The sequence below is a fragment of the Dermochelys coriacea genome, chromosome 19, assembly GCF_009764565.3.
Source record: "Dermochelys coriacea isolate rDerCor1 chromosome 19, rDerCor1.pri.v4, whole genome shotgun sequence".
NCBI lineage: Eukaryota > Metazoa > Chordata > Testudines > Dermochelyidae > Dermochelys > Dermochelys coriacea.
Genome location: NC_050086.2, coordinates 3263891 through 3290455, shown reverse-complemented (window position 1 = coordinate 3290455; position 26565 = coordinate 3263891). Strand labels below are relative to the sequence as shown.

Genomic DNA, 26565 nt, shown 5'->3' with positions numbered 1-26565 from the left:
GCTATCATATGGAAATGGGTATAAATCCAAATGTTCCAAAGTAATTTTACATATATATATTTTACTAAAACTGGGAAGTGAACACATTACTAATAGGGGGCTTATTTCTTGCGGATGTCAGCAGAAAGTTACTGTGTGTACATATGAACAATCTGGTTGTAATTGGGTTATTCCTCACCTTTCCTGTACTTTGCTTCCTAGAGTACCAGTCTATTGCATGAAGCTTTAATGGATTTTCCGTGTACACACATGAGTATTTGTCCTATAAATGTGGAATTATGGGCCCACTATATTTATAGACTATGCTGCAGATCTGAGAAGTAAAACATGTCTTCAAGAGATTCTGCAAGAGACTACAGATTTTTCAAGGAAGACATTTAAAAACAAATTTTCTGTTTAAACTGATCTTGTTTTTCTTTTGAATGGAAAGAAATTGTGGCGCTTGCACAAGTTAGCTGTTTATAAAGTCTAGCTTTTCCTAAGTTAGGATTGAAATGTGCACTATAAAACATGCAGGGGCTGTTTTTCTTAAAAGTAATCAAATCACTTAGGATCATTGAAGGAAAATACAGGAATGGTGGCGAATTATCAAAGTAAAGGAGTTGTATTGCATAAGTCAGTCATTAGCCTGGAGACTTACCTGACCTCAGCCTCTTTAGATAGCAAACTAAAGTTTGGACGACTTGGACAAAGAGATGTTCTTTATACATACTTTGCCTGTGGAGCCTTTCCTAGCTGGGGTAGAAATTCCTGGCCATTCAACTGTAGCTGAACTTGGAACCCAGTAGGGAAAATCTGTATGCACATTTGCGCAGACTGATTGGACTGGAGCCTGTTCTCCAGCGGTGGTGTGTAGAGATGGGATTTTCCTGTGTGGAAACCTTGTGAGTCAGTGGCAGGCTCTTGAAGTGTTGCAGTGAAAGTGACAGCTCAGCTGCAGAAGGCCTTGGTCATCTTCTGTGTCCTCTTTCAGAGCTCTGCCAACCAGGTCCTGGTCTTTTCCTGGGTCCTTTGACATTCATGCAGAGCACAATTCATCTACTGGTAAAAAGCTCAGTGCACTTCAGCCAGAGCAGTTGTTAGTCCTCTGCAGCATTTCCCATATGTCCAAACATCAGTAACCAGACAGGCTCCCAGCAAAGAAATTGCACTCAGACTTGTGTAGTGCATGTGACAATGAGTCATTAACATCACTGGAGCTATAGTTGATGGGCTGAGTAAGGGACTTGGAGCCAGATTTATAAATGATGCCTTAACACAACAGGAAAACCATTATTTTCCCATCACCTTCCTGTCTGGGCTCCCCACATTCTTACTGTAGCTTTCTAGGCTTCCTCAGTATCAAATTTCCTCGGCAGTCACCTCCTGTAAGCTGCGGTATAATTGGCTGGAAAGTGCCCTGTGGGTGTCACCTGTAGTTGTAATTTGCCATGCCCTACTCCACCTGTGAAGCTGGGACACTGCATGTGACAATTGGGTGTGTTGGCAGGAGCAGAGAGATCTGTCCCCTTTCCTTGGGTTTCTTTGTTATAATATTGCAGACAGCTTTGAATTTTAGCGTGACTAGTTATTCCAGTGCAGAGGGCATTTAGCCTTTACCCTGTGTTAAGTGCAAAGGTGTTTGTGCTGATGCCATCACAGTGTGGGATTTTGGAATAATCCTGTTTGTGTTTTCCCAGATTTTGCCTCGCCGATTATAACAGTTCTGAAATTAGCACTGCTCCCATCTCCCTTAACATGACTGATTTTGGCCTTTACTGAGCAGCATTGGTGGGGGAGGCTGCACTGGGTCCAAAAATAGTCCTAAGTGCACTATTGTGATAAGTTTACAGTAATTTTACTAGATCATAACTGCACTTTAAATGCCACTTTTGGGCTTTATTGTACGTCGTTCTATTTATAGTTTTACCCTCTGCCTATATATTTCCATGTATGGGGGCAGCCAGCCCCTTGCAAGGCTAAATTACAAGGAGAATCATAGGAAAAGCTTTAGGCTATCCCCCTGCCCCCCCCCCCCCCCCCATACATACACACACACACTTCTCTTCTTTCAACACTCAGCCTGAAACTGCTTTGTTATGGTTTCTTAAAAATGTTTCTCCGGAAAGCAGGCTGAAGGCATTTCCAGGCCAATTAGTGGCATCTTGTGAGGAGCCAGGCCTCCTGCTTCATTTGTAGTAAGTTTCATTCCTGAAATCTTCTGTAAAAACTGTTCTCACAATGGCTGCTTTTGTTTACAAGCAGTGAATGGTGTGAGTGTCATGGTAAAAGTGCAGAATGCCTGTTAACGATAGAGGCAGTTTAGTGCATCAGTCATACCGTGCCCTGAGTGGCAATTGCATGCCCCCAAAGTATTTCAATGCTGGAGTTTTCGCTCCAGAGTCTTGTTTGTAGAAAATATTTGCAATAAGGAGCAGTGGGTGGAAAGGAATCAACTGCTGGAGCCTGGCTGCTAGAATTAGTTCAGATTAGTTATTGTGTATAGCGCACCAAAAGTGTCTTAGATCCCTAAATGTAACAGGGTTGAAAGGGACATGTCAACTTTAAAATTCACATTTCTGCCTGGAAGTGTTTCACTGGTTATAGTTAACAACATTCCCAATTAGGAGACCTGAAAGAGATCACTTAATAAATATTTTCCCCCTCTTTGTTTCCTTTGTGCCTCTGGCAGCACTTCATGTAATAGTCAGTTTCAACATTTCCCCTGCATAGTTAGCCAGTCTCTTTTGTCTGTGGGGGGAGAGAGAGTTTTTAAAATAAGGGAATGTGATTATAAAAGCACAAGAAAAGACCAGTGAGGGGACTCGGAGGCAGGTTGGGATCTAAAATTACTTTGTGATTTTTTTAAAATTTACTAGCTTTTAAAATATTGCTTAAAACAAAACTTCTTCTCTCGCCCCTGCCCCCCCCCCCCAAAAAAAAAAGAGAGAAGAAAACAAATTGATGGAATCAATGATGCTTGAAGCTCAAAGAACTGAGCTGCATTCTCACTGGCTTCTTTTAATGGGGAAGAAGGTAAATGGGTAGCATGGTCCATATACATAGTGGAATTTGTTATGGTGGCAAGGGTGGTCATAACCAATTAGCACAATTTGGTACTCTTCATAGTTTTTGGAAGCTTGAATAGAAACTCTGCATTGTTATTTCGAATTCCTGCCTCCTTCCCCAGTGTAGAAGGCACATGCTGCTCTTTCCTTGAGAAGTAGCTTGGGAGTGATGGGTGAGCTCCTGGCATTGGGTTCATTTTTAATTTCTAGCAAAACCCCATTTTTCCAGGAAAGAGAACTCCAGCACTGACTCCTGTGCCTTAAATTCCTCAACCTAATAACTGCCAGGTAGAAGAGGAAAAAATCTTTCTTTAAGGAACTTCTGGACTGTGGCAGTGCTGTAGTGGCAACGTGGAATAAGTTTTTCCTATGTTGATCAGGGAGCAGGATAGATGCCATCTCCTATTATCATTCTCTCAAGCTAATTCTGAATTGAGTGGGCAGCCTGGAGGTGACAGGCTTTGAATGAAAGCTGATACCCTGAGCCTATGCCAGTTCTGCGATCTCATTCCAGTTCCTAGGGGGTCAGTTACGTTACCAGAATCAACCCTCACCTTTGTCACCAATTGGTGCACGCAGTGGCAGTCTTAGCAGATAAACCATGGACTGAATGGGCTATGAAGGCTTAAGTACCCCTTCCTTTGGGTGCACATTGGGGGGTGTTGCGGGGAAACGTGTTTCACTGCCAGTGACCGGGATGTGTTCCTGTTGTATGAAGAGAAGAGAGGACTTCCGTATCTGAGGCTGTGCATATTACAAAGGAGAGCTCATAGGGCAGGCAGGATACTATGAGCTGAGACCTTCGATTATGGCCAGACTTATACAAGGGTATTTCGGAAGTAGTACTTTGAATACAGAAGCTTTGTCTTGTGGTTTGGGTGCTGGCCGGTGCTAAAGAAGGTGTGGGTTCAAATCTGAGCTCTGACATAGGCTCCCTGGGTGAGGGGAGGACTATCCCTATGCCTCATGTCCCCAGGACAATGGATATATTAATCTTTCCTTCACCTGTTCAGACTGTAAGCAGGAGCAGGGGTTGTCTCTTACTATGTGTAGGTGCTCCTGCAATACAAATAAATCATAATAGGACTAAGGCACAGCTGAGATGATCTTTTATACAATAAGTTTTATTGATGTTGTATCAATACAATCAAGTACTGTAGTTTTAGTTCTGAAGAGGCCAGTTTCCGATCACAATCAAAGAGAAGGCATTTTAAACCAATTTTACTATGACAGACAGTGCATGTAATAGGTATTTTTACAAAACTAAAATCCTCTATATACTAGGTTAGAAAAGATATTCGAGGCAAACTTTAAAAAAAAGTAAGAACTTGTATATAAAAAATGCACACTGTAATGTAGTTTTCATAGTTAAAAACTGACAAACTTCATCCATCTCAACCGTTTTTTGTGTGTGAGACTGCTACCAAAATCCCAAATGCTCACACCCATGACAGAAAATAAACCTTCCTGCTGGCAAATATTACATACTAAATACTTCAAAAGAAATCTTCCTGACAATATCTGGTTTATTGAACACCTTCCCTCCTTCACCCTGTGCATCGTTTCCTAGCCTCCCTGTGTGTGTAATATCATTGTCATTCAATTACTGTGTAAACGTAACAGGTTATAGAGCTGCAGAAGATTGATTATGGTTTCTGCTCTGCACATGAAGGGAAAGTGAAATTGCAAAATATTTTCTACAAAACTGAATGAGTTAATATTTGCATTTGGTTATAATGTGCATTTCTTTCACTGTTTTTGCCAGCCAGAACCAGAGGATTGAATTAATAACAAAACCAAACCAGGACTGAACACAGTATAAATAAGTTGCTTTGTCGAGTAACAGGCTTAAACTTCCACCCTTGAATGAATTTTCAACTGTGTGGAAGTTCCTTATCCTACTGCAGGTAGCATATGTAAGTTACCATCTCTGCCTCTGGCAGTGTTACGTGGTACAAGGAGTGAGACCTCTTTGCTCTGAAATGAAGGGGTCTGCTCTATTATCAGCTTGAGTTCATTGTGGTTCTCTGCAGGAAAATGCATTTAAACCAAGGAGACGGAAGCCCCACGATGGCACTGTCCTTTCAAGTGTAGATTTGAAGAGAGGAATTGAGCTCCTCCTCTTCAAATATTAGGTCTTTACTTTATGGTTTCTATTTCGAATGGGAAATCAAAGAACTGATTACCAACAGAATCTGGGCTGTGAATGGCTCTGACATTCTTCTGCCTTCAGGAATTAAAAACATCTGACAGAATTCAAAATACCAGGCTGTATTTGTCTTTGTTAGAAGTTCTATCGCTTCACAACCTGCTCTTGTAAATCAGAATAAAAACTAAAAGGGGAGGGGAGACCCAATTCTAGAAAGATTCTATCTGAAATGTTAGGCTATGGTATTTTTTCTTTAGCTTCCTTCTGGTTGTTTCCTATTTTGTAATTCAGGGAGGGTGTGTTTTTATAAATGGAAGCCCTGGATGGCAAGACACACAAACACAGTGTAGTTTAAGAAAAAAAAATCTATGTTTAAATAGTTATCTACAATAAATCTGGAGAATAATATTAAGTCACATTCTTACTCTTTTTCTCTCCTTTGGCCATAGTACAGGCATCATTGACATTTGAGAGTAATGAACACTGAGCTATTGACTGAATTTCAGCTGTTTTCTTAGGAACACATCTTTGTAGGAAGGAATTCATTATATTATATGTGGCTTAACTTCAACAGCATTCTATCTACCCAGGATGAGAAGAATCTCTTTAGTAACTTTTAAATGCAATGGTCTGTAGCCATTTTACCTTACCACAAGCTGCAAAGCAACAGGGTTCAATTGTTCCAGTTAGCAAAGGCCAGAGCAGCCATGTGATCAATAGCTGTGCATACCAAAAGCTGTAATAAACCTTGTAACCCATATTAATATCAATGACATTTCAGGCATTATTGAGGCAAAGTGGTGGTAACAGGACAAATGTGAAATGATTTTTTTTCCCAAGTCACAGAAACCTGCACTCAGAATAGTGCACCTTTCAAAAAGACTTATTGCACTATACTTGTAAATAACATTAAGTACATAATAGCACCGTTGTAAAATGAATGCATGAAAAGTTAGAATGAATGCTTTTTTTTAATAGGTTCCCAAAGGGGAAGGGAAAAAAGTGTATACATCCTGAAAGGTAGACATTAAAAGTAAGATGTCCATAAATGGCACCTTAAAGAAAGCATAGCTAAACCTTCCATGAAATCAGCTAGTAGCAATGTAAGCCAGGCTTGCAGTGCCATCCTTGGATTCTCAGATAATAAAATGTTCATAAGTCCAAACAAGTCTGTGGGCTACAGAAATATACGTGATAGAACTGGCCCTTTGACTTGCCAATGCAGGAATTAATACAAGGCCAAGGAACATTGTTCATCACAGGGGTCCCAAATTCCTGGAATGGCTTTGGAGTCTATTTGGCACCCATCCTATTGTCAGTTGCTACTGATGACATTTTTTGTTCCTAAAGATTTTTTTTCTTAAATATTTACTTATAAAAAGGTGCTTCTGGAAAGTGTTCCCCTTTTGATGACTAAATCCACCCACCCTGATTGAATCTGAGAGACTGACTTCAAGTGTCAATGAGATTGAAATGTGGGGAAATGATGGATTGGGAAGGTGATAGTCAGTCCACTAGGAATTTCCACTGCTCTAGAGATTTGACATTGCTTAGGACCCCTGGATTGGCTAACAAATTCGCAAAATGGCTTTATTTATTTAACTAGTACTCAACAGCGAGAACAAGGACACTTGATTATAAACCAAGAAGGGTCTAGATTCTTCAGCTTTCCTCCTCTTACAATTTAGTTGCATAGCTAGATCCTAGCCAGCCTGAGCTGGTTTCTGTGTTTGATGTGCAGTCACAGAGGTAAAATTTATTCCAAATACACCTCCCCCACTTGCCCCTCTCCCAAAGAAACAACAAAGGCTCCTTTCCCCTTATCCTCTCGACTCCTTGAGTGAACAGTGTGAAGCGAGATCCTGCACCAATGACTTGTGCATTCTTCCCAGTGATTTTTCTTTTTTTGTATTTCTTTTATTTTTTAAAAAAAATTATTAAAAAAACAAGACAGTTTATGGCTAAAGTGGGTAAAAAGGAAACGCACCCAACAGCTGTTATGTGGGGCAAAGCAGGAAGCCGGAGAAGGAGGAGTGGATGTATTCTGTGGAGTACAGCCCATTGGCTTGGTCCGAGGGCATTTGGACCCAGACTTGGTCATTCTCTTTGAGTTCGAGCACTGCACTGCCTGCGGCTTGATCCAGGAAGCCTTTTTTGTACTCGTCGTAGGTGTATGTGGCGGGCACATTGTTCTTATAAAGCGCCACCCAGACATTAGTCCCTTTGATGTGCACGTGGTAGGCAAAGTAATAGATGCCGGAGATGGGGCAGGTGAATATCCCAGTGGCTGGATTGTAGCCGTTGTGCCCGTTGTACAAAGTCCTATCAAATCTGACTGGCATGCCAGAGGCTGGGAATGGGGAGGTCAGGATGGCTGTGAAAGCGGGTGCTATCCGGGCAGAGAGCTCCCCTCTGCCATACTGTGGCTTCCCAGGCTTGCCATTCCCCAACACCGCTCCTTCCACGCCTCCGTCTGGCAAATGCAGCCCAGCAATGCCTGTCTCGTCGAACACCCCTGGTGCCCCGGGGGGACCAGGCGGCCCTGGTGGTCCTGGGGGGCCGTTTAATCCACGTGTCCCTGGTATTCCGGGTGGGCCAATGGGTCCTGTAATGCCAGGCTCCCCTACCTTCCCCACACCTGGAGGGCCTGGGAGGCCAGGTTCCCCTTTCAGCCCTGGTAAGCCCTGTGGCCCCATGGGACCAGAATGGCCTTGTAGGCCTGGAATACCAGATGGGCCCCTCAGGCCTGGCTGGCCTGGAATTCCTGCATCCCCCTTTGGTCCCAGGCTACCTGTTAATCCTGGCACTCCAGGAATCCCTGTGAACCCTGGTTCTCCTTTTGGGCCCGTGGGGCCAGGTGGTCCCTGTGACCCAGGCAAACCTCTCTCTCCAGGCACCCCTGGTTTCCCTGCAAAACCGTTTGGTCCTTGGTCTCCACGCATCCCTGGTATTCCTGGGGGCCCAGGCAGCCCAACCTCACCTTTGAGGCCTGGCAGCCCGTGTTTGCCTGGCAAGCCCATGGAGCCTGGCACCCCTGGGGCTCCAATGACACCCTGTGGGCCCTGCTCACCTGCTTCCCCATCTATGCCTGGTTCCCCTTTGTCACCAATGGCTCCTGCGACCCCAGGTTGCCCACGATCTCCTTTTAAGCCTGGCAAACCTGGTTTCCCATAGCCTGCATGCCCAGGTAAACCGGGAAGGCCACGGATACCGGGTTCTCCCTTTGGCCCCACAGGGCCTTGCATACCTGGAACCCCTCCGACCCCTGGGATGCCTATTCCATCAATGCCTGGTGGACCCCGTGGACCCATCGGCCCAGGTTCCCCATTGATCCCAGGGGCTCCAAATGGACCCATCTCACCTTTCACCCCTGGAGCACCTGGTAAGCCATCAAACCCTGGTTTCCCAAGGCCGTTTGGCCCTGGAGGCCCAGCGGGGCCGGGTGGCCCTCCATTTCCTCTGGGACCCGGAAACCCTGGCTTCCCAACACCATTTTCACCCTTTAAGCCTCGCTCCCCCCGAGGCCCTGGCTCCCCTTTTGGCCCAGGCTCACCCCTAAATCCTGGTAGGCCTGGAGTGCCCTGCATGCCTGGTTTCCCATTGATTGAGATGCCTGCTGGCCCAGGCAATCCTGGCGGGCCAGGTAATCCTCTCTGGCCTTGCTCACCTCTTATGCCGGGTTCACCTTTGAGGCCGGGCATCCCTTTCATTCCTGCCTTTCCTGGAAGCCCTGGGATACCTGGTTTGCCAACACCAGAAAATCCAGGGGGCCCAGCAGGGCCTGGCTGGCCATGAAGTCCGGGTTTCCCAGTGCCTGGTTTTCCTGGATAGCCTTGGGGGCCTGGAGGTCCTCTTGGTCCTGGCTTTCCTGGGGGGCCTGGCTCCCCTTTGAAATCCATCGGCAGGAGCGGTGGCATGTCTGTTAAGAGCAAGAGATACCAAACCCTTAGTGGATAAGTGAGGAAAGGCCACCCACTACCAGGAGAAGCAGCACCTCAGCGTCATGAGAGGAGAAGCCATTGTGGCTAGTGCTGATTGTTAGTGAAGTCACAGCCCAGAGCCTCAAAAGGATTTAGGAGGCTAACTCCCACTGATTTCAATAGGATTTAGCTCCTAAATACCTTTTGAGGCTCTGAGCCGTACCGCCTTGTTAAGTGGAGATTATTGCTATAAACCCTCCCGTGATGACGGAAACTAATATTTGTAAAGCACTTTGAGAGTCTGAGATGAAAGGTGCTTTGAAAGCCTGGGGATGGGGTCTCATTAACCAGAAATAAGTTACACACCCATGGGCTCCTTTTGCTTTAATGGTGGGTTGTAGGAATGTAAGTTAGCACTAGATGAAAAGAACCCTGTTCAGACACATGATCATTTATGGCTGATTTAGAAGTAGCTAAAACAAGTCCCACCAGGTACTTGAACATTCAATGGAGAGTCAGACCAATTTGCTCAACCAACTATGTGAAAAAAAAACTGAATAGAGATGAACAATTCAGACTCCCTGTGCTCAAGGTAAATGCAAAAGAAAAAGAGTGAACCTGTAGCTTTTACCGAGACTAAAGATGGTGGCTTCGCAGATGCCCTGCTGTCTGTGTAAAAGGCAGATATCAGTGTGGTGGCAAGGCTAATAGTATCAGCCATGATATTTTTTGGACTGCGGGCTAACTCTTAGACATTTTTGATCGTTTCAGAGGCCCCTGTGCTTCCCCACTGATGCTTCTAACAGCATCTAGAGTTATCATTCTGGCATCTTCAATGAGCATTATAGTCATTTACAAATAATAACAATGCTCACCAAATTCACAGATAATCAGTGTTTGGGTTGGAAAAAAAAAATCTATGACATAGAGTCATTATTACGGTTGATACTATAGTAGCACCTAGAATCCCCAACAAGACTGGGCCCCTCACTGTGCTCGACACCATCCAAACAGCTAGTAAGCGAGTCCGTGCTCAAAAACAGCTTACCTTTTAAAAATGTAAAATAGTCAAAAAGGGAGGAGTGTAATTAGCAGGGTGCATTTGATTTAAATGATTGATTTAAATCACTAGTCAGGAAGACTCAATTTAATCATGGTTTTCTACATAAAAGTGCATTCTTGTTGGTTGTTATAACCTTAATACATATTCTTCAGAACTCAGAGATAGATGTAGGTTTCATTTTTAGAAGGTACACACTATAGGTTTTTAAACAGTGATTTCTTTTGAAAACTTTTCAGATTAGTTTTACAGCTATATCAGAAAATGAATGATTGTTGGTTATTTCATTTACCGAAGGTAATTGAAGCAGATATTTATGAAGTCATTGGGAGGTGAACTATCTCCAGCTCAACAGGTTAATCATTAATATTTGGAGGATTTTCTTGCCATGCTGTATTAGGAGGAGAACATCACCACACAGACATTTAAATTGTTTTATTTAACTAAGACAACAATGTTAAGTATTTTTTAAGGATTTTCTTCTTCAACAGCAAATATATAATATTTTAACAAAAAAGCATATGTCCCTTGCTTCTCACATTTAGTTCCAGACTTCTTCTTTTCCAGATCTATTCCGCCCCCAACAGTCTTCCATTCATTGAACTTTTTGAAACTTTGCACTTTTAGAGAGAGGTAAAAGATTGACTCTGTGTACACAAATTTGCAGAGGGACAATAGAGTTGAGGTCTGTTATTTATCACCTCTATATATTATTTATTTATTTAAAAACATTTTTGCTGTTAACAAGCATGTTACCTCTGGAGACACAAATCCACAGTTTGAGAACTGCAAAACTAAGCATCTGATGGTATCTTCTAGACTGAGCACTGAGTCTCATTGGGTAGATAGAAAGATTAACCTAAATAATCTGTACAGAAGCCCCTGGAACCCCATCAGATTGGGTCCCTAATCCATGAACTATAAGAACTCATTTACAAAACTTTTCTTAAACATTATGTGACTATATTGTCTCATACTATAGAATTAGAATTTATAATCCCTATTCCATGATGAGATATCTTTGAGCTATAATGTATCTTAATTAAAATTATCTTAAGATAGGTTTTTTTCCCTCAAAAAGCATTTTATCAAAAAGATCTGATTTTTTTTAAAATCATTGATTTTTATCCACCTTGGTAATTAGGCCCATCAACAAATGAGCAACTGAGGCATAAAGAGCTTAAGGCCCAGCGCCTTAAAGGTATTCAGGCTCGTAAGGCCCATTGAAATCAATGGGCATTAGGTCTGAGGACTCCTATATATCCTAAATAGCTCTGAGGATCAGGACCGAAGTGACTTGGTTACACAGGAGGTTTTGGCAAATGTGGGGACTGAATCCACATCTCTTTAGTCCCAGCACCTTATTCACAAGCCTGACGTTTCTCTAGAAATGTGATAGAGGAGGCGTCACACACTGCCCCACCAATGAGCTTAAGGCCTGTTGTTGCAGAACTATCACTAGAAACAAGCATTGACTAGCCTCCAGGATCCCTGCCAACCCTTAATTTCTCCACTGCCGGTATTACCAAGCATGCCAATTAGCCTCAGCTGTGAGGGTGATTTTTAGGGGGCTGTTTTTACATGTTCCCTAGGACCTGAGGACTGCCCCCCACCCCCCATCATTCATACTGGCTACAAGAGAGCCATCAGAGGGTAATGGCTTTCAGTCACTACTACTCTGGGCTGGACTCAAAAGAGTGTTGGCGTTGAAAGGCACAGCCAAGATTAAAGGTACCCTGTCACCAATCCACTGAATGATTGAGCTGCCCTTAAAATCTTGGGCTTCTCTAGTCCTATAATGGTTTTCTCTTACTAAGCTGACTACTATACTTTAGGACATTTTCTTGGGAGAGCAGCTAGTTAATTGGTTTGTCATTTGTGCATTCATGTAAGATGGGTCTGTGATCCTTGGCAGAGTCCCGCTTGCCTTTGGAGGGTCGCATCGGGGAGGAAACTTGAAACACACTGAGAATGTAGGCAAAGCCAGTTGCTGCAAAGGAAATGCAACAGCAGAACCGTCCTTGACTGAGTCAGCACCGCTGGGAGTAGGTCCTGAGCACTTGCCGTTAAGAAAATTATAGCGGTTTTGCAAAGGGCCATAAGAAAGAAAGAAAAAGGCAAATGCATCCGAAACGGATGCAGAGATGGAAGTGTAGGCGATCCAGAATGTGTCATAATTGCTGCTCGCTACAGCGCAGTACTGTTGGTGCAGGCGCACCATGAGTCCCCGGACCGACTAGCCTAGGCATGGCATCACTTCCCATCTGAGAAGTGGGTGAAACATTTGACTGGCTCTTGTCCCAGGTGGGTTTGAAAGACAAGAGGCATTTGATGGTTACTTATACACGTTTCTAAAAATGAGGACTCTGGCTGGCAAAGACTTCTCATTGCTCTGTCTATGACTTTATAGCCAAATGTGATCAAAATGTAGCAAACTGGCTACATCAGCCAACCTTTATAAAAATGACCACAGAAGCATCAGGTGCCAGGGCAGCATCTGGCCCTTTGTGTCTCAGTTTATGTAACAAGGTATTCTTAGCGGCTAGATGGACCTCAAATGGATCTCAAACCGTTGGATGCCGTTTACATGGGAGGTTTGTTTCCTACTCCAATTCTGGTATCTGTATACAGCATGTGTCTCTATGATCACTGTTCACAAATGGAAGAGGCTGCACCTGGAGGCATTTGGATCACATTTGCCTTTAGCAAGAGAGGTTTCTGTCCATTCAGTTGTCCTTCTAACTCTGTGCAGTCAAAGGTTTTACTCTTTGATTGCATTGATTTACCCACTTATTAGGAGTTAAGATTACTTTATTGGGCCATTTCTAGCTTGCCTCACAAACTACGGGCTCTAATGTGAGAGGGCCAAATTTATAATGCACTTCACGCAGCATGCCATATTTGCCTGGTAGCAGAATAGATCCCAAACTCATTTCACAAGGAAGAACCATCTAATGAGTTATATGACAATAACACCTAGTAGCTCCAGCTGAGATCAGGGGCCTATTGTGCTGAGCATTGTTTGTACACACAGCAGGAAACAATGCTAACATGAAGAGCTTGCAGTCTAGATGGAGAAAGGGTGGGAGTGGAGAACTGACTTGCCCAAAGTCACACAGCAGAGCTGGGAAAAGAACCAAGGACTTCTGTCCCTATCCAGGGCACTGTCCTCTGAATCACGCTGTCCCTCAGCCAAGGTTGGCTTTGGGTCATGGCTCCTGCCATGAGCCAGGTTTAAACCAATGACTTGCATTTGCAGAGTACAGCCCAGCACAAAATTCTCCCATGGTCAATCGTATAAACCACCCAACTGTTTGCTCCTAGTTTATGGAATTGTACATAGGCTACAACCCCGGGATGACACTATGGGGAGGAAGGAGAAGCGTGCAAACTGTGTTTGGTGATCGTAAGCTGCTGGATGGGAAAGTTGATGCAGCGGCACACTACTGAGTCACACGGCACTGAGGACAGACACGGCACAAACAGAAAATGAAAGAAAGAGGCTGTCATCTGGCTGCTTTTCATACTCCACAAGGGGAGAGTTTTAACAAAAAATTCTAGCTGATCATGGATTTTCTAGGCCTGCAGCCCCACAAGCAAACATAGGGAGAGGAGGAAGCTGTCTATCTACATTCCACCCATCCATCCACCATCTGAGAGAAAAGCTTCAAGCTACACCCGCTGCCTTGCTAGAGCCCACTAGCCATGGACAGACAGATGCTCTGAATGCCAGACGCTGGACACACAGGCCTAGCTGTTGGTTCTGGCTTTAGAAGGAGTTGTGAATGGTAAAAGCTAAGGGAAGGTCTGGGGCTGCTTGGTTCAATGCTCTGGGCAAAGGACGTTCAAAAGTTCCAGGAGGGGAGGGTAAAAAAGAAGTGGGTGCTGGAGAGAAACAGAATCTGTGTTGGGAATAGAGCCAGGTCCATCCCCTGGAGACTGGGGAGTCACTGTGCTGAGCTGAGGACATAAAAGCAAGGAAACTGTGGGGCTGGATGGATCTGCCAAAACTAGAAGATTTTGCTCAGTCAATGGGGAAAGATTACATGAGATTTAAGGCACAGGTGGTAAAAATAATAAAGGCAGCAGACAAGGCCCAAGTAGCAAAGGGGGCTTTTCCTTTAAGCACAAAAACTAGCACTGGTCATTTCAACCAAGTCTGGAAATGTGGTTATTTTTCTTTCGTTAATGGAAACCTTTTCAGGGCTTAGGCTTTCCTGAGCTTATCTGCATATCAAAGATTTGCCCACATCCTCTGCTCTAATAGAGGTCACATGGTTATCTTGATTAAGGAAATACTTGTCTATCAAGACATCACCACTGGATTTCTGCAGCCGAGAAAAAAGAAAGATTTAAACTGTGTGCTGAAGCAGATTTCTGGAAAATATCTTCCCAGGAAAATTATTTCAATATGTGGGTTTTTTTTTTCTTCTTGTGCTGGATGCTATGGTTTGTAAAGAATTAGTTTTCTAGTTCATTTTGCATGGAATCAGAACATGGAGATACAGCTGAGCCCATGCAGGAGGGGGGCAGGGAAAAAAAAACCTCACCAAAAGAAAAAGCCAGATGTGAGTTACCAGCTTGCAGGCAGCCAAGAAAGCAGACAGGAAAACCAAACCGGGGACGTTAGCACAGAGAAATTGGGACATTACAGCCCCAACGGTATCCAATTTCAAGAGACTGTGTCTTACCACAGACGCATGTCTCGGAGAGCCTGCGTTTCTCAGCAATAGCAAGGGGTTATGCGCTCCCCTCTGTGTATGAGCAAAACTACCATGAAGGCTAATGGAAACAGCCACCTGGGTTGTCTAGGAGTAAAAACAATAGACATAGCCTGCACAGAAGGTCTCACCTCAGGTCCAGAGGGAAGATTTCAACCTGATTCCAGAACAAAGGACTTTTCAGCTCAGTGGTCCACCTAGCTTGGTCTCTGACAGTGGCCAACATCAGCTGCTTCAGAGGAAGGTGCAAGAAATTTCATAATGGCCTGTGATGGAATAATGTGCCAATGAAAAGAAGTTTCTTCCTCACCTCAAGCAGCCAGTGGTTGGTCTATGCCCTGAACCATGAGGGTTGATACATCCCTGATGAATTATCATCCTAGTTACTATGCTTGTGGGAGGTTTTGTTAATCATAACAATGACTAATCCTTTTTTTTTCACGTTGCTGAGCTGTTGGCCTCAGTAATGCCGTGTGACAGTGAATTCCACAGGCTAATTATATACATGGTGAAGATTGGGCCAATGGTTATCTAGTCCACCATCCTGTCTGCAGCTGTGGTCAGCACCTGATAAGGTGTGTGTGTGTGGGGGGGAAGACACCTTTAATGCTCACTGCCTTTCCTCTCCAGTGGAAATACAGTTAACTCTTATGGCCAAACAACGGCTGTCATTTCTGGAGACCTTTTACAAGACAGCAACTATCTTCCCACCCTGAACACACCATCACCTGTTCTCTCTGAACTCACTCTTCTCTGTCTTCACACCATGGAACTACTCAACCCTTCCTCATTCTTTGGGGGCAGCCCAAAGAGTTTACCCTACAAAGCAGCTCCTTTCCCTTGTCCTACCAGCCCCCACATAGGGCAGTTTACAATGAAGACACTCAGCTTCAGCTGGGGTTGCCAGGGAATATGAACAGGAAACCACACCACAAATCCCAGTGGCTACCGTAGAGGTTGGCAACATTACATTCTAAATCGATAGCACCCATCCAAACATTCAGTGTGTTGAGTAACCCAGAAAATGGGGATCAATCCAGAGAAGATTCCAAGACATATGAAACAGGTTTCTTACATTTAGATCACCTCGTCTTCAAAATCCTTAATGAGCTCTACCATGTGTCATACATTAGGACTTTGGTCTTGTACATGTGGTGGTTCTAAGACCTTCTCTTGGGTATGTGGCTTGTGGAGACTCTTCTTGGCAGTTTATTGTGGAGATTTTCTTGCTTGGCCAGGTTTTTTTTTTTGCCTATGGCTGGATAAACATCTACCTGGTTCCCTTTCATTTCTGCTGACCTTGAAGTTCTCTCCAGGCTTTTCATTTTCTTCCAGAGGCCAGAGCTCAGCAGATCACAGGGAGGAATAGAGTGGCACGAGGATCCTTGCAGGCTTAGGAGGGGAAGAACGAATGGACGGAGCTTAATGGGATTAAAGTTGGAAGGGAATGTATTGTAAAAAGAATCATTGTCTTGGCAAGGGAAGTTGCACATTTAGCAGGACATGAGGGAGCTGCTGAGATGTTAACTGGAGGCCTTTTGGCTTCATAGGAGCAGCCACTCTACAAGGTGTGCGGGGCTTAGTTATTCACTTTATTTTCTGTAAACATTTTAATATAGGTGAAAGTTGCTGGATTGGCAGCTTCTGAAGACCTCATGGTAGGTCCTGCTCCATGCAGCAGTAGCCTGCGTGTCCCCTCCCCACTGCCCTACTGTTAATATGTCTCTGGAGGAGCCACCTTTAAAGGAAATGGGGGAGCTCAGTCTCTTTGGACCATTCCCACACCTTGGCCTCTTTGCCCAGCCTCAGATGGGAAAAAAATTATAGGGGTTGTTTCTGTGGTTTAGACACCTGCCCTCGGACCTGGGCAAAGAACCTACAAACTCATTTCATAGAAAGGCCACTGAACAACTGCCAGATGGTAGCAATTGTTTGGTCGCTGCTGTGGGAGGGGTGATGACTGAACACTCCCAGTGGCAAAGGCAGGACCATGGTCAGTAGCTGAACGAAGGAGCTCACTGGCTCTCTGACTCCGTGAGGGGCTAGGGGAAGATGTGGGGGTGCTCCAAGAAGGCAGAGCTCCCTAAGGGGGATCAAAGACACATCCCTCCTTTCTCCCCACCACAGGTACTGCCTCAGTGACTCCATGAAGGCAGCAGCCTCGAGTTCAGTTTCTGCCTCTGCCATTAACTTTGGGCAAGTCACCAGCCCCTTCTCTGCTCTCCTCTCTCCAGCTTTGCCTCTCTCGTCTGGCTAGGCAATAAGCCATGTGGGAACATGTCTGTCCACAACTGTGGACAGCGCCTGGTGTGCTGGGGCATCGAGGTGCTACTCCAGGGTAACCATCTTCCATGGTGGTAGGCCCATGCTTGTTTGACTGTCCCCATGTCATTGGCCTGGAGCTTCGCCGGACAATGCTTCTCACTTGCTGCTGCTGTAAAGGGAGGAGCTCTGCTGTCCAGCCTCCATGCCAAATGTCCGAGTCTGCATGAAGCCCAGGAAACATTTCTGGTTTAGTTCTTCAGGGACAGGTGGGCTGGGGTGGGCTGGCTGCTGGTGAGCAGCTGAGCCGTGGCTGCTCACGGAGACACTGGGAGCTTTTAGCAATTTTCTGTTTCAATTCCAGCCATCTGCTGCAAGCTCCACTGAGAAGGTTCCACAGCCACAGACACTGACTTTGTGGGTGCTCAGGGGCTCAAACACCCACAGAGGAAAAAACAGGGGGTGCTCGGCACCCCTGGGGCTGGCCAGGGATGCTGCTCTGTGGGTCCCAGGGCTGGCCACCAATCAGCTGTTCAGCCGCTGGCCCTGTGCCCGCATCAGCTGTGCCGCTGATCAACTGTTGAGCTAGGCTGTGCCACCGATGAGCCATTGAGTGGGGCTGCCCCTCCACTCGCTCCTCTTTGTCTCCTCTCCCCCTCACTGCCCTTAAGGCAGGAGGCACTCAGGGGAGAGGGTCTCGGGAATGTGGGCACCCACCCGCAAAAGCAAAAGTCAGCACCTATGCCCACAGAACTGCTGCCTTTCTGTACAGCGTGGAGGAGGTGTTAGTGAGGGCCCCAGATGGAGCTTAGCACCAGCTCCTGGGACGGGGGGTTCCCATCCCAGGATGGGAAACAGGCGCTCCTGGCTTAGTCTGATAAATACATTTGTAAGCCAGGAGGCTGCGGTGTGTAATCTGCCATGGTGAGCCAGCAAAAGGCTCTGACTTAACTAATGCCTTATTCCATGTACATCAAGGATCTCTGCTCCACAGTGCAAGGCGTTGCACATGCACACACACACCTAGTGAAACAATAGTGCCCTGCCCCAAAGCCCTTACACTCCCGTGCCTCCACCTCTGCTTAGAGACGAAGTTCAGTCGTAGTTTTGGCTCCTGCCCGCGAAACTGCACATAAATCCAGGAACAGGACCCTATCACTCAGCTCTGTTACCTCTGGGCTGAAGTGGGACTAAGTGATGCCTAAGCCACCCTCTGCCCAGGCAGTAATTGTACCTTAAACACTTTTCTAGGTCATGGCATCCCAAAAACACAGGCCCTTCCTGAACACTGTGTTCCTGCGTGTGGGACAGACAGCGACACGGAGCCCAAATTGACGCCAGTGTGCAGGTGCAAACTGTTCCAATTTGTGTGACCCTTGTAGGCAGAGATGCTGCGGAGAAAGCAGTTTCCTCTGCTTCTTGAAAAGACCAGGCAGGGTCTGGGGAGCAGCTGCCCTCGGCGGGTAGGACAGAGTGTCGCTCACACACCTGCTAAGCTGCCCAGCACGTGAGAGGCGGTAATAACTACCCCCTTCTGCAGCCTTGGCCAAGGTCACGCACCAGGTCAGAGGCAGATGCAGGAGTAGAACCCTTAATGGCTGTGCTGTAACCACTAGACCCCATGCCCCCACATTTGGCTAGGGGGAATCGAGCCCCCAGCACACTCAGAGCAAAGTACAGCACATAAGTGCTTTGTGGGCTCAAAAATGGGTAGAATTAATTGTTCTTACGCATCCACAAGAAAGGACCCTGGTTCACTGATTAATCATTCATTAATCATTCATGTTCATCACCTGTGTTTATGGATTAGTTTTAAACACTGAAAACACACTTGGCTAGGTCTGTGTGTTAAGATGGGAAAGGTCCTTTGACCCACCCCAACACAATAACTCTTCCCCCTTGGTTTGCACATATTCACAGAGTGCACTGGCATCACTTAGCCAAACACTGCCCAGGGAGGACCAGCTTTTTAAAGGTATTTAGAGGCCTAACTCCTAGTGACTCCAATGGGAGTTAGGTGCATAGGTGCTTTTGAAAATACTACTAGCTACAGCTACTTTTAAAGATCGGGCTGCTAGCTCTGTTAAAGTCCATTCCTCAGACAGCAGCCCCTTCAACCCCTGCTAATCATGTCTGAATGCTGACCTCCACCTTCCAAGGACCATGAGTTGCTTAGCAAATGCTGATTTAGCTAAGTCTCGTAACCCTCTGTGTCACGTGGGTAAGTATCACTACCCCATTTGACAGATGGGGAAACTGAGGCAGAGACAGATTTAAGTACCCAAAGATGTGCATGTGCCCAGGATCATAAAGTGAGTTGGAGTCAGAGCCTGGAATGAAAACAAGGCAGGCAGTTCCCCTACTCTAACCACTGGACTGGTGCATGGTTTGTCAACCATTGCCAACAGGTTGCAAGGGGTCATGATCATCCTCCCCGTATTTATGGCTCTTTGGGGAGCAGGGAGCAACACTTGTCTGTTGTAACATGCGGCCAAGACACAGGAGAGGTGGAGAAATCACTGCACCAGCTAACGTGTAATTCTTGTCCCCCGTCACGCATGTGATGATCTCTCTTTCCCAAGCACAGTGTGCTGCCTGATGCAGTATACACTGAGCTCAGCATCTCTTCTAGATGCCATCTGGCTTAAGGCACAGATTTCTATGGTAAACATGATCCCCAAAGAAAATAAAAAGGAAGGTGATACGCTCCTAGCCAAGCTTGGGGCGGCCTTTTCCTGATGTGAAAGGATGGTGAGTCTTTTTGGGGGTTAAGCAGTTTGGTTTTAAAACTGCTCACTTCCCATTGGTGCAAGAGCACCAAAGAGAGTCTGGGCATTTAGGGACCCTGCAGCAGCTGGGGAACTTAACTGTATGGGGAAGAACCAGCCCAAAATGAAAACGATAGGTCTGACTGGTATTTTGTCATTTGCACAACAAAAATGATATGAAGAAATCCTGCAGGGATAGCTGGGTTCCAGATAACCCTGCTTACGAGCTATACACAAATGTGCACCGTCTAGCTGAATAATACATCCTGCTGCTCTGGCCAATGGCTTTTAAAACACAGCCCACAGTGAGCACCACTAGAGGTCTCACAAACTATTTAAATAGGTACTACCCTATTCTGCTACAATACAAGGTCCCAGGGAAATTCTCTTTTCTCCTGCACTCTAGGTAACCTCCAAATGCACAGCTACCTACAATACCAGGCTGTGAAGCCATTAATACTGGGCCCTTGTGTGTATTTAATACCCATGGCTGTTGCTCACTCCTGCCCTATAATAACAGGAAGGGTTTGGAGCAGACCCAAAGGAACAGAAGGCAAAGTCCAGACTGGAGCCTCATAAGTAAATCCTGCACCTCAATAAAGAGACCACCGCAATCTGTCCTGACACATAGCTGTGTTTTTAAAGTTCCCCTTTTCTGTTTTTAAAATAATTATTTTTAAAAATCGCACCAGTAGTTAACATTTGAGTGTTTTAAAGGTTTTTAGTGCTACCCACCCTGCTCAGAACAATGTAAGGTCTTGCAGACAACACCGCATCTCTGAAGAGCGAATCTGATACTAGTGCAGGATGGCACAGTGCTAAGCAGGTTATAAAAAACCTCGCTAGAGCTACATCTGGGGATAGACAGACAGACAGGCCCAGATCCTCACAAGGCTTTAGGTGCCCAAATACCTTTGAGGATCTGGCCTTAGTTGTGAGAACTACGTCCTCCAGTGCTATGGCTCGCTGTGCTTGCATGGTAACATGCTCCTCGGGATGGCTCGAACTAGGAGGAAGCTGAACAACCTGAACAGAATCAAGTTTCCTGTGCCGGGGGAAGGTGCTGGGCAATAGCTAGAATCACCATAAAGACTCCTAAAGTATAATGATCCATTCAGCTAGATTTTAGGGGGCGGGGGTGAACATTCAAGCCTCATCCTTGGGGAGCCAGGCTTTCACTTCCACCATCTCCCCAGGAAAGAGGCCTCACTTCCCCTCGGGATATTAACTAACATTCAGGGAGTGAATTTTCAGGTTTTTTTCCCCTTTGCAATTTAGAAAAGCAACTTGGCTTTTTAGAAAGGTGACTCCTGACATTTACACTAGGTGGCACCAGCAAGCTAGGAATCCGGCCTGCAACAGCTCAGTCTCCCAGTTTCAGGGCTAAGCAAAGACCTGTGAGCTTCATTTTTAACCTCTCTCTCCTGAAAGCCCTTCAGGGTCAATTGCGTACAAGGATGGTCTGGAGCTGCCGCAGGATCCTCCCCTGGCTACGCCTCAAGAGCTTTAATTGGGGGGGCGTTCCAGCCCCTGCCACCGCATTGCTTTTCTACAGGTGGGGGAAACTGAGGCTCTGAGTGGGACAGTGACTTGCCCATGGCACAGCCAGCGATAGGACTCAGGAATCCTGACTCCTTCTTTATCCCAAACCATCCTTCCTCCCCAACACAGCCTCCCATGCAGCAGTGCAACTGCAGGGAGAGGGGACGATGAACCTTGGGAGAAGGGGTGCCAATGCGACACACCCAGCCGGGACATCGCCGCCAGTCAAACCAGGCAGATGCAACAGTCCGAAGGGGCCAGAAGCACAGTGCTGGAACCAGCCGGCTCTCCCTAATGACTAGTGCCAGAGTTGGAGCTCTGCGCGGCATGGTTCCCTGCCACACCCTTTGGGTGCCCCCAGAGGGGAAAGTGACTCATGAAACCGGAAAAAAAGTCATTTTTGCTTTCAATTTGTAAAATGCTGGAAATGAAATAAAACGCTTCATTTGACCCAAACCCATTTTTTCCCTTTTGTTTGGAGCTGCGAGAGAACCAAAACCTCCATCATTCTCTCAGCCTCAGCTCTATGGAGGAGCCAGAGGGCCTGGCCTATCGGCATGACTAACACTGTGTTCAAAGAGAACGCATAGCCACATCCCAGCTGACAATGACTAATTAGTCTGGCAGAGCCAAGACTACCCAAGCTCAGGGCCCCATTGGGCTAGGTGCCTTACGGACACATGGTCAGAGACAGTGTCTGCCTTGGAGAGCTTACAATCTAAGCAGAGGAAATGGTGGTCCCTTGGCAGGCGTCACCAGTGGGCAGGTGGCACCCATAGGTAGGGTCATTTCAGGCCCTTTCTGAGCCACTGGTTGGAGGCTTGAAGTGCCCATTGCACCGACTTCCCTCAGCATCCGCGTGCGTCGCCAAGGCCAGTCAGCACGTATGGCTCCTAGAGCAAGTGCCGTCTCCTGCTGTAATACACCGGGGTGCTGGAGCTGGGAGGACAGGGGGAGTAGCCTCCCTTTTGAGCCCTGGTCTGGATCCCGCTGTCTGTACCTGCCTGCAGAGGCCAGTGTGCTCCAGGTGTGTACTTGCGCTCTAGTGGAGCGGGCACTGGACTAAGACTCAGGCAACCTGGCTTCTGGCCCCATTTGTGGCAAGTCACTTCCCCTCTGGTTCCTTTCTTGACTGTGCCTGTCAGCTCTCCAACGGAGGACTTGTCTCCTGCTATGTGACCACGCAGCTGAACCAAGTCCTCCAGGTGCGCCCATAATGCACATACTAATACAACTTCCTTCAAAGCAAAACGGGGGCAGCATCCCCCAGGCATGACAAGGTAAAACCACAGGATGCATTTTGCCATGTCCCAAAGCCTCAAGCCAAGCACGAGCCCTGTGGCAGGCGCCGCAGACCCAGGGGCAAGCTGCCAGTTCAATGTGTGGGTTTGGCACACACTTGGCTGACTCGGCAGCCTTTGAACCAGGAGGCTGCACTGGCATGTGATTTATGCTGCAGCTCTGACAGTCAGTTTCCAGCAGGAAAGTAGCTGCCATGCAGAAGCCTCAAAAGCTACCAGCACCCACCGGGGATAAAAGGTGGGGCAAGAGGAGATGATGGGGACTAGCCAGCCTCTTCTGGCTCCTTCTGCCAGCTCCCTCCACAAGCAGTTAGAGTTGCCATCAGATCCCAGTGGGAAAGGTCCCTGCCGGCAGCTTTCCCGAGGACAGAAAAGGATGGAAGCGCCTTCCCTTTTTACACTGGTGTCATAAAAAGAGGGACTTCATTGGTCCAGGGCTGTGCAAACTCCTACTCCGACCCCGCCCAGCTATGCAAACTCCTCCCCTTTCATAAGAACGGCCAAACTGGGTCAGACCAATGGTCCAGCTAGCCCAGTGTCCTGTCTTGGACAGTGGCCAGTGCCAGGTGCCCCAGAGGGAACGAACAGGCAATTACTGAGTGATCCATTCCCTGCCGTCCAGTCCCAGCATCTGTCAGTCAGAGATTTAGGGACACCCAGAGCATGCGGTTGCATCCCTGACCACCTTGGCTAATAGCCATTGATGGGCCTATCCTCTGTGAATGTATCTAATTTTTTTTTAAACCCAGTTATACTTTTGGCCTTCACATCACCCTCCGGCAATTAGTTCCACAGGTTAACTGTGTGTTGTGTGAAGAAATATTTCTTTTTGTTTGTTTTAAACCTGCTCCTTGTTAATTTCATTGGGTGACCCCTGGTTCTTGTGTTATGTGATGGGGTAGGCAACTTTCCCCTACCCCCTCCCAACTATGCAAATTCCTGACCTCTCTCAGCTCTGCGAGCTCTTCCCCCAGCTGTCCAACGCATCCCCCCCCCCGCAGCCAGCTCCCCTCTCCGGTGTTGGGGATTTATCAAAGCAATCCCCGAGTTTTTAATAAATATTCTCAAATGTGGCCTGGCTGAAAGAAGTGATGCTTCTTTGTGCCCGTTTCCTGCCCCATCCTGGGTGGAAATAGCCACACAAAGCTTGGACCACTTTGAAAACAGCTGTTGTGAGAGTTTCGTAAAGCTACAGGCAGCAGTGAAGTGGATAACTGCCAGGGCGTGTACTGGGGAGACAGGGGTCATGAGATCTCCTGCTCCCTGGCTTGGCTGGGTCCTCTGGGGCTAGCCACCCCCCCCCCCCATTCTCACCGCAAGGCTGCTGCCACTACAACACTCTGTGGATAACAGGGACGTGTGGTCTGCAATGCCAAGCAGAGCAAAATGGCCTCCTCAGACCCCGGAGTCCGGTGACACCAGAGAAGGCGAGGCAGAGGCCAGGGCAGGCATGCCCAGTCTGACAAACCCAGACGCAGCTTTCGCTGCCACCACCGGATTAATGAGGAAGGCAGCCAGGTCCCGCCTTTCACTCCTCCTGCCGTTCTGCTTCGGGGCTAGGAGGTACTTCATCGCCTTTTAGTTAGTCTTTGCGTTGCCATAGCCGCCAGCAGCCCCAGCCACGGCCCGCTGTGCAAGCAGAACAGACAGTCCCCGCCTGAAGAGCTCTCAGGTCTGCGGAGTCTCTCGCAGCCTCGTTTTCTGGTCCCTCGCACACTGCCCCCTTGTCTTGTTCTCACAAGTCCCATGTACTGCCCCTGCACCCACCCACCGCAGAGCCCGGCTATGATCTCCAAGCACTGGATTACTGAAAGCCCAGAACCCTCCCCCTGTGAGGTACCACTGTGTTATTGTCCCCCTTTTTAAGAAATGGGGAAATCGGGGCATGGTGCGGCCGAGTGACTTGTTCTCAGCAACACACAGGGGCAGTGTCAGGAATGGGAACAGGACCCAGGCATCCTGACTCCCAGTGCCAAGCTCTGACCGCTAGATTGTCATCTTGGTTTTATTAAATAAGTGGACTATTGGCTGGATTTGGGGCAGTGGTGTCTATAAATAATCCTCTGCCAGGAGCCGGAGGAGTATTTTTCCTCTTTGGGGGTGTAATATAATGCAGGAATTACCAGAGCACCAACAAATCCTGTATGTGTTACTTATGCTGTTGGGTAAGACAGACAGATGTAGGGGAACGTGCCCATTACCGGGGCATCTGCCTTCATTACAGTGACCCTGCAGCCATACACCGCACTCCTTGACAGAGTCAGACGTTCTCTCCACAGCCACTAGGACTGAGGCCAGCTCTGGCCTCTCCTGGATGGCTCAGATTGGCCTTCACTGCAGTTCTTGCTTGCCCTAAGCAGCTCTCTCTCTCTTACGACGCTCACGCTAGGATGGCCAGTTAGGTGAGCTCAGAGGACTGTCTGGCACCTGATCCCTCAGAGCAGCAGTGTCATCCAGTGGATAGCGCCTTGGGCTGAGTTGCAGGAGATGTAGGTTCTATCCTCTTCTCTGCTACTGGCTTGATCTGTGACCTTGGGCAAGTCATTTACTGTCCGTGCCTCAGTTTCCCCAGCCACCCTTGGTCTACCTACATTCATGCAGCACCTAGCACTGTAGGTACTACTACTAATGACAATTCTGTCTCCTAGGTGGCTAGAGTATGTAGGAAAAAAACCAGCAAAGAGATATTTGACTCCAGGCCCATCGGCAGCTAAAACGTTCCTTTTTGGTGAGGCTGCATGTGGAGTTTCTGTCTCTGGCTGGGATTCAGAGAACAGACTCCCAGCAGCTGGCAGGGCGGAGATCTTCACTCACTTCAACTCCAGCTTTTGCTGGGTTTTTTCCCCTGCTGCATGTGCTGATCTAAGGTCTTGTTAGCCATTCAGATTCCTCGTAAATCAGGCACTAGCAAGCTGGCCTTCTGCAGCCGCCTGCAAACACCCCTCTCCCCCCCCAAAGAAGTTATTCCTTCTGGAGCCAACACTCCCGCCAGGCTGGAGGGTCCAGCCCTGAGCTAACTGAGTGGAGCAGGCTCCAGAGGTTTTCCCCAGCTGGAATGAGCTTGCAATCCAGCTTTCATCAGGTAGCTAATGTTTCAGCACTGGGCCGCTGCACTGTGTTGTCTGCGGCCATATTTATGAGCTCAGGTACTTCTGTTATCCTCTGCCGACACTGCGCAGATAAAGAGTTCCTGGCAAGGGCCCTGCACCAAGGATGGCTTGAATCATGATTTGTACTTAGGGCTGCCCATCCGATCACACCCACTTCAGCAGTGTCCAGCAGTCCGCCCCCGCCAAAGCCTGCGGCACGCTTCAGTTTCCTGGGCCACTCCATTGCATGTTTATTTCCAGCACATGGGTCAGGACTCTGCTCCCAGTTACACAGGCGTCAAATCTGGAGTCACTTCACCGACGTCAGTGAAATCATTCCGGATTTATATGGCTGCAAATGAGAACAGAGGCAGTCCCCCAGCATGCGCTGGTCAATGGAGGAGTCTGCTCCAGCCAGGATACCTTAGAGAAGCCAATCCAGCCCCAGGTCAAGGCAACTATCATGACAAACCCAACAACTCACCATGAAGAGCAGCCGCTCCAAATCCAGATCAGGTTAGAAAAATGACTCTGTGTAAACGGCCCCTTCTTAGTCACTGCGTCTGCTCCATGCGAGGGTCAGTGAACATGGCTGGGGTGCAGGGACCAGTAGAGATTCGTTCTTTTCTCATGCTCCCCCATCTGTTTGCTGCTTCTGGTTGTGGTCTCTTGTTCGAGATTTAGACCAAAGGCTCTTGGTGTGGGG

General features: G+C 47.2%; 1 protein-coding gene across 3 annotated transcripts in view; it reads right to left on the bottom strand.

Annotated features, from left to right (window-relative positions):
* Positions 1–4152: 4152 nt before the first annotated feature.
* The window catches only part of COL8A2 (collagen type VIII alpha 2 chain), a 147500-nt gene continuing 125087 nt past the window's right edge, over positions 4153–26565 (bottom strand). For all 3 annotated transcript variants that reach the window (XM_038377616.2, XM_038377615.2, XM_038377613.2), the window contains exon 3: positions 4153–9115. In XM_038377616.2, the coding sequence (XP_038233544.1) occupies positions 7194–9115 (1922 nt within the window). In that variant the 3' untranslated portion in view covers positions 4153–7193. The remainder of the gene's footprint in view (positions 9116–26565) is intronic.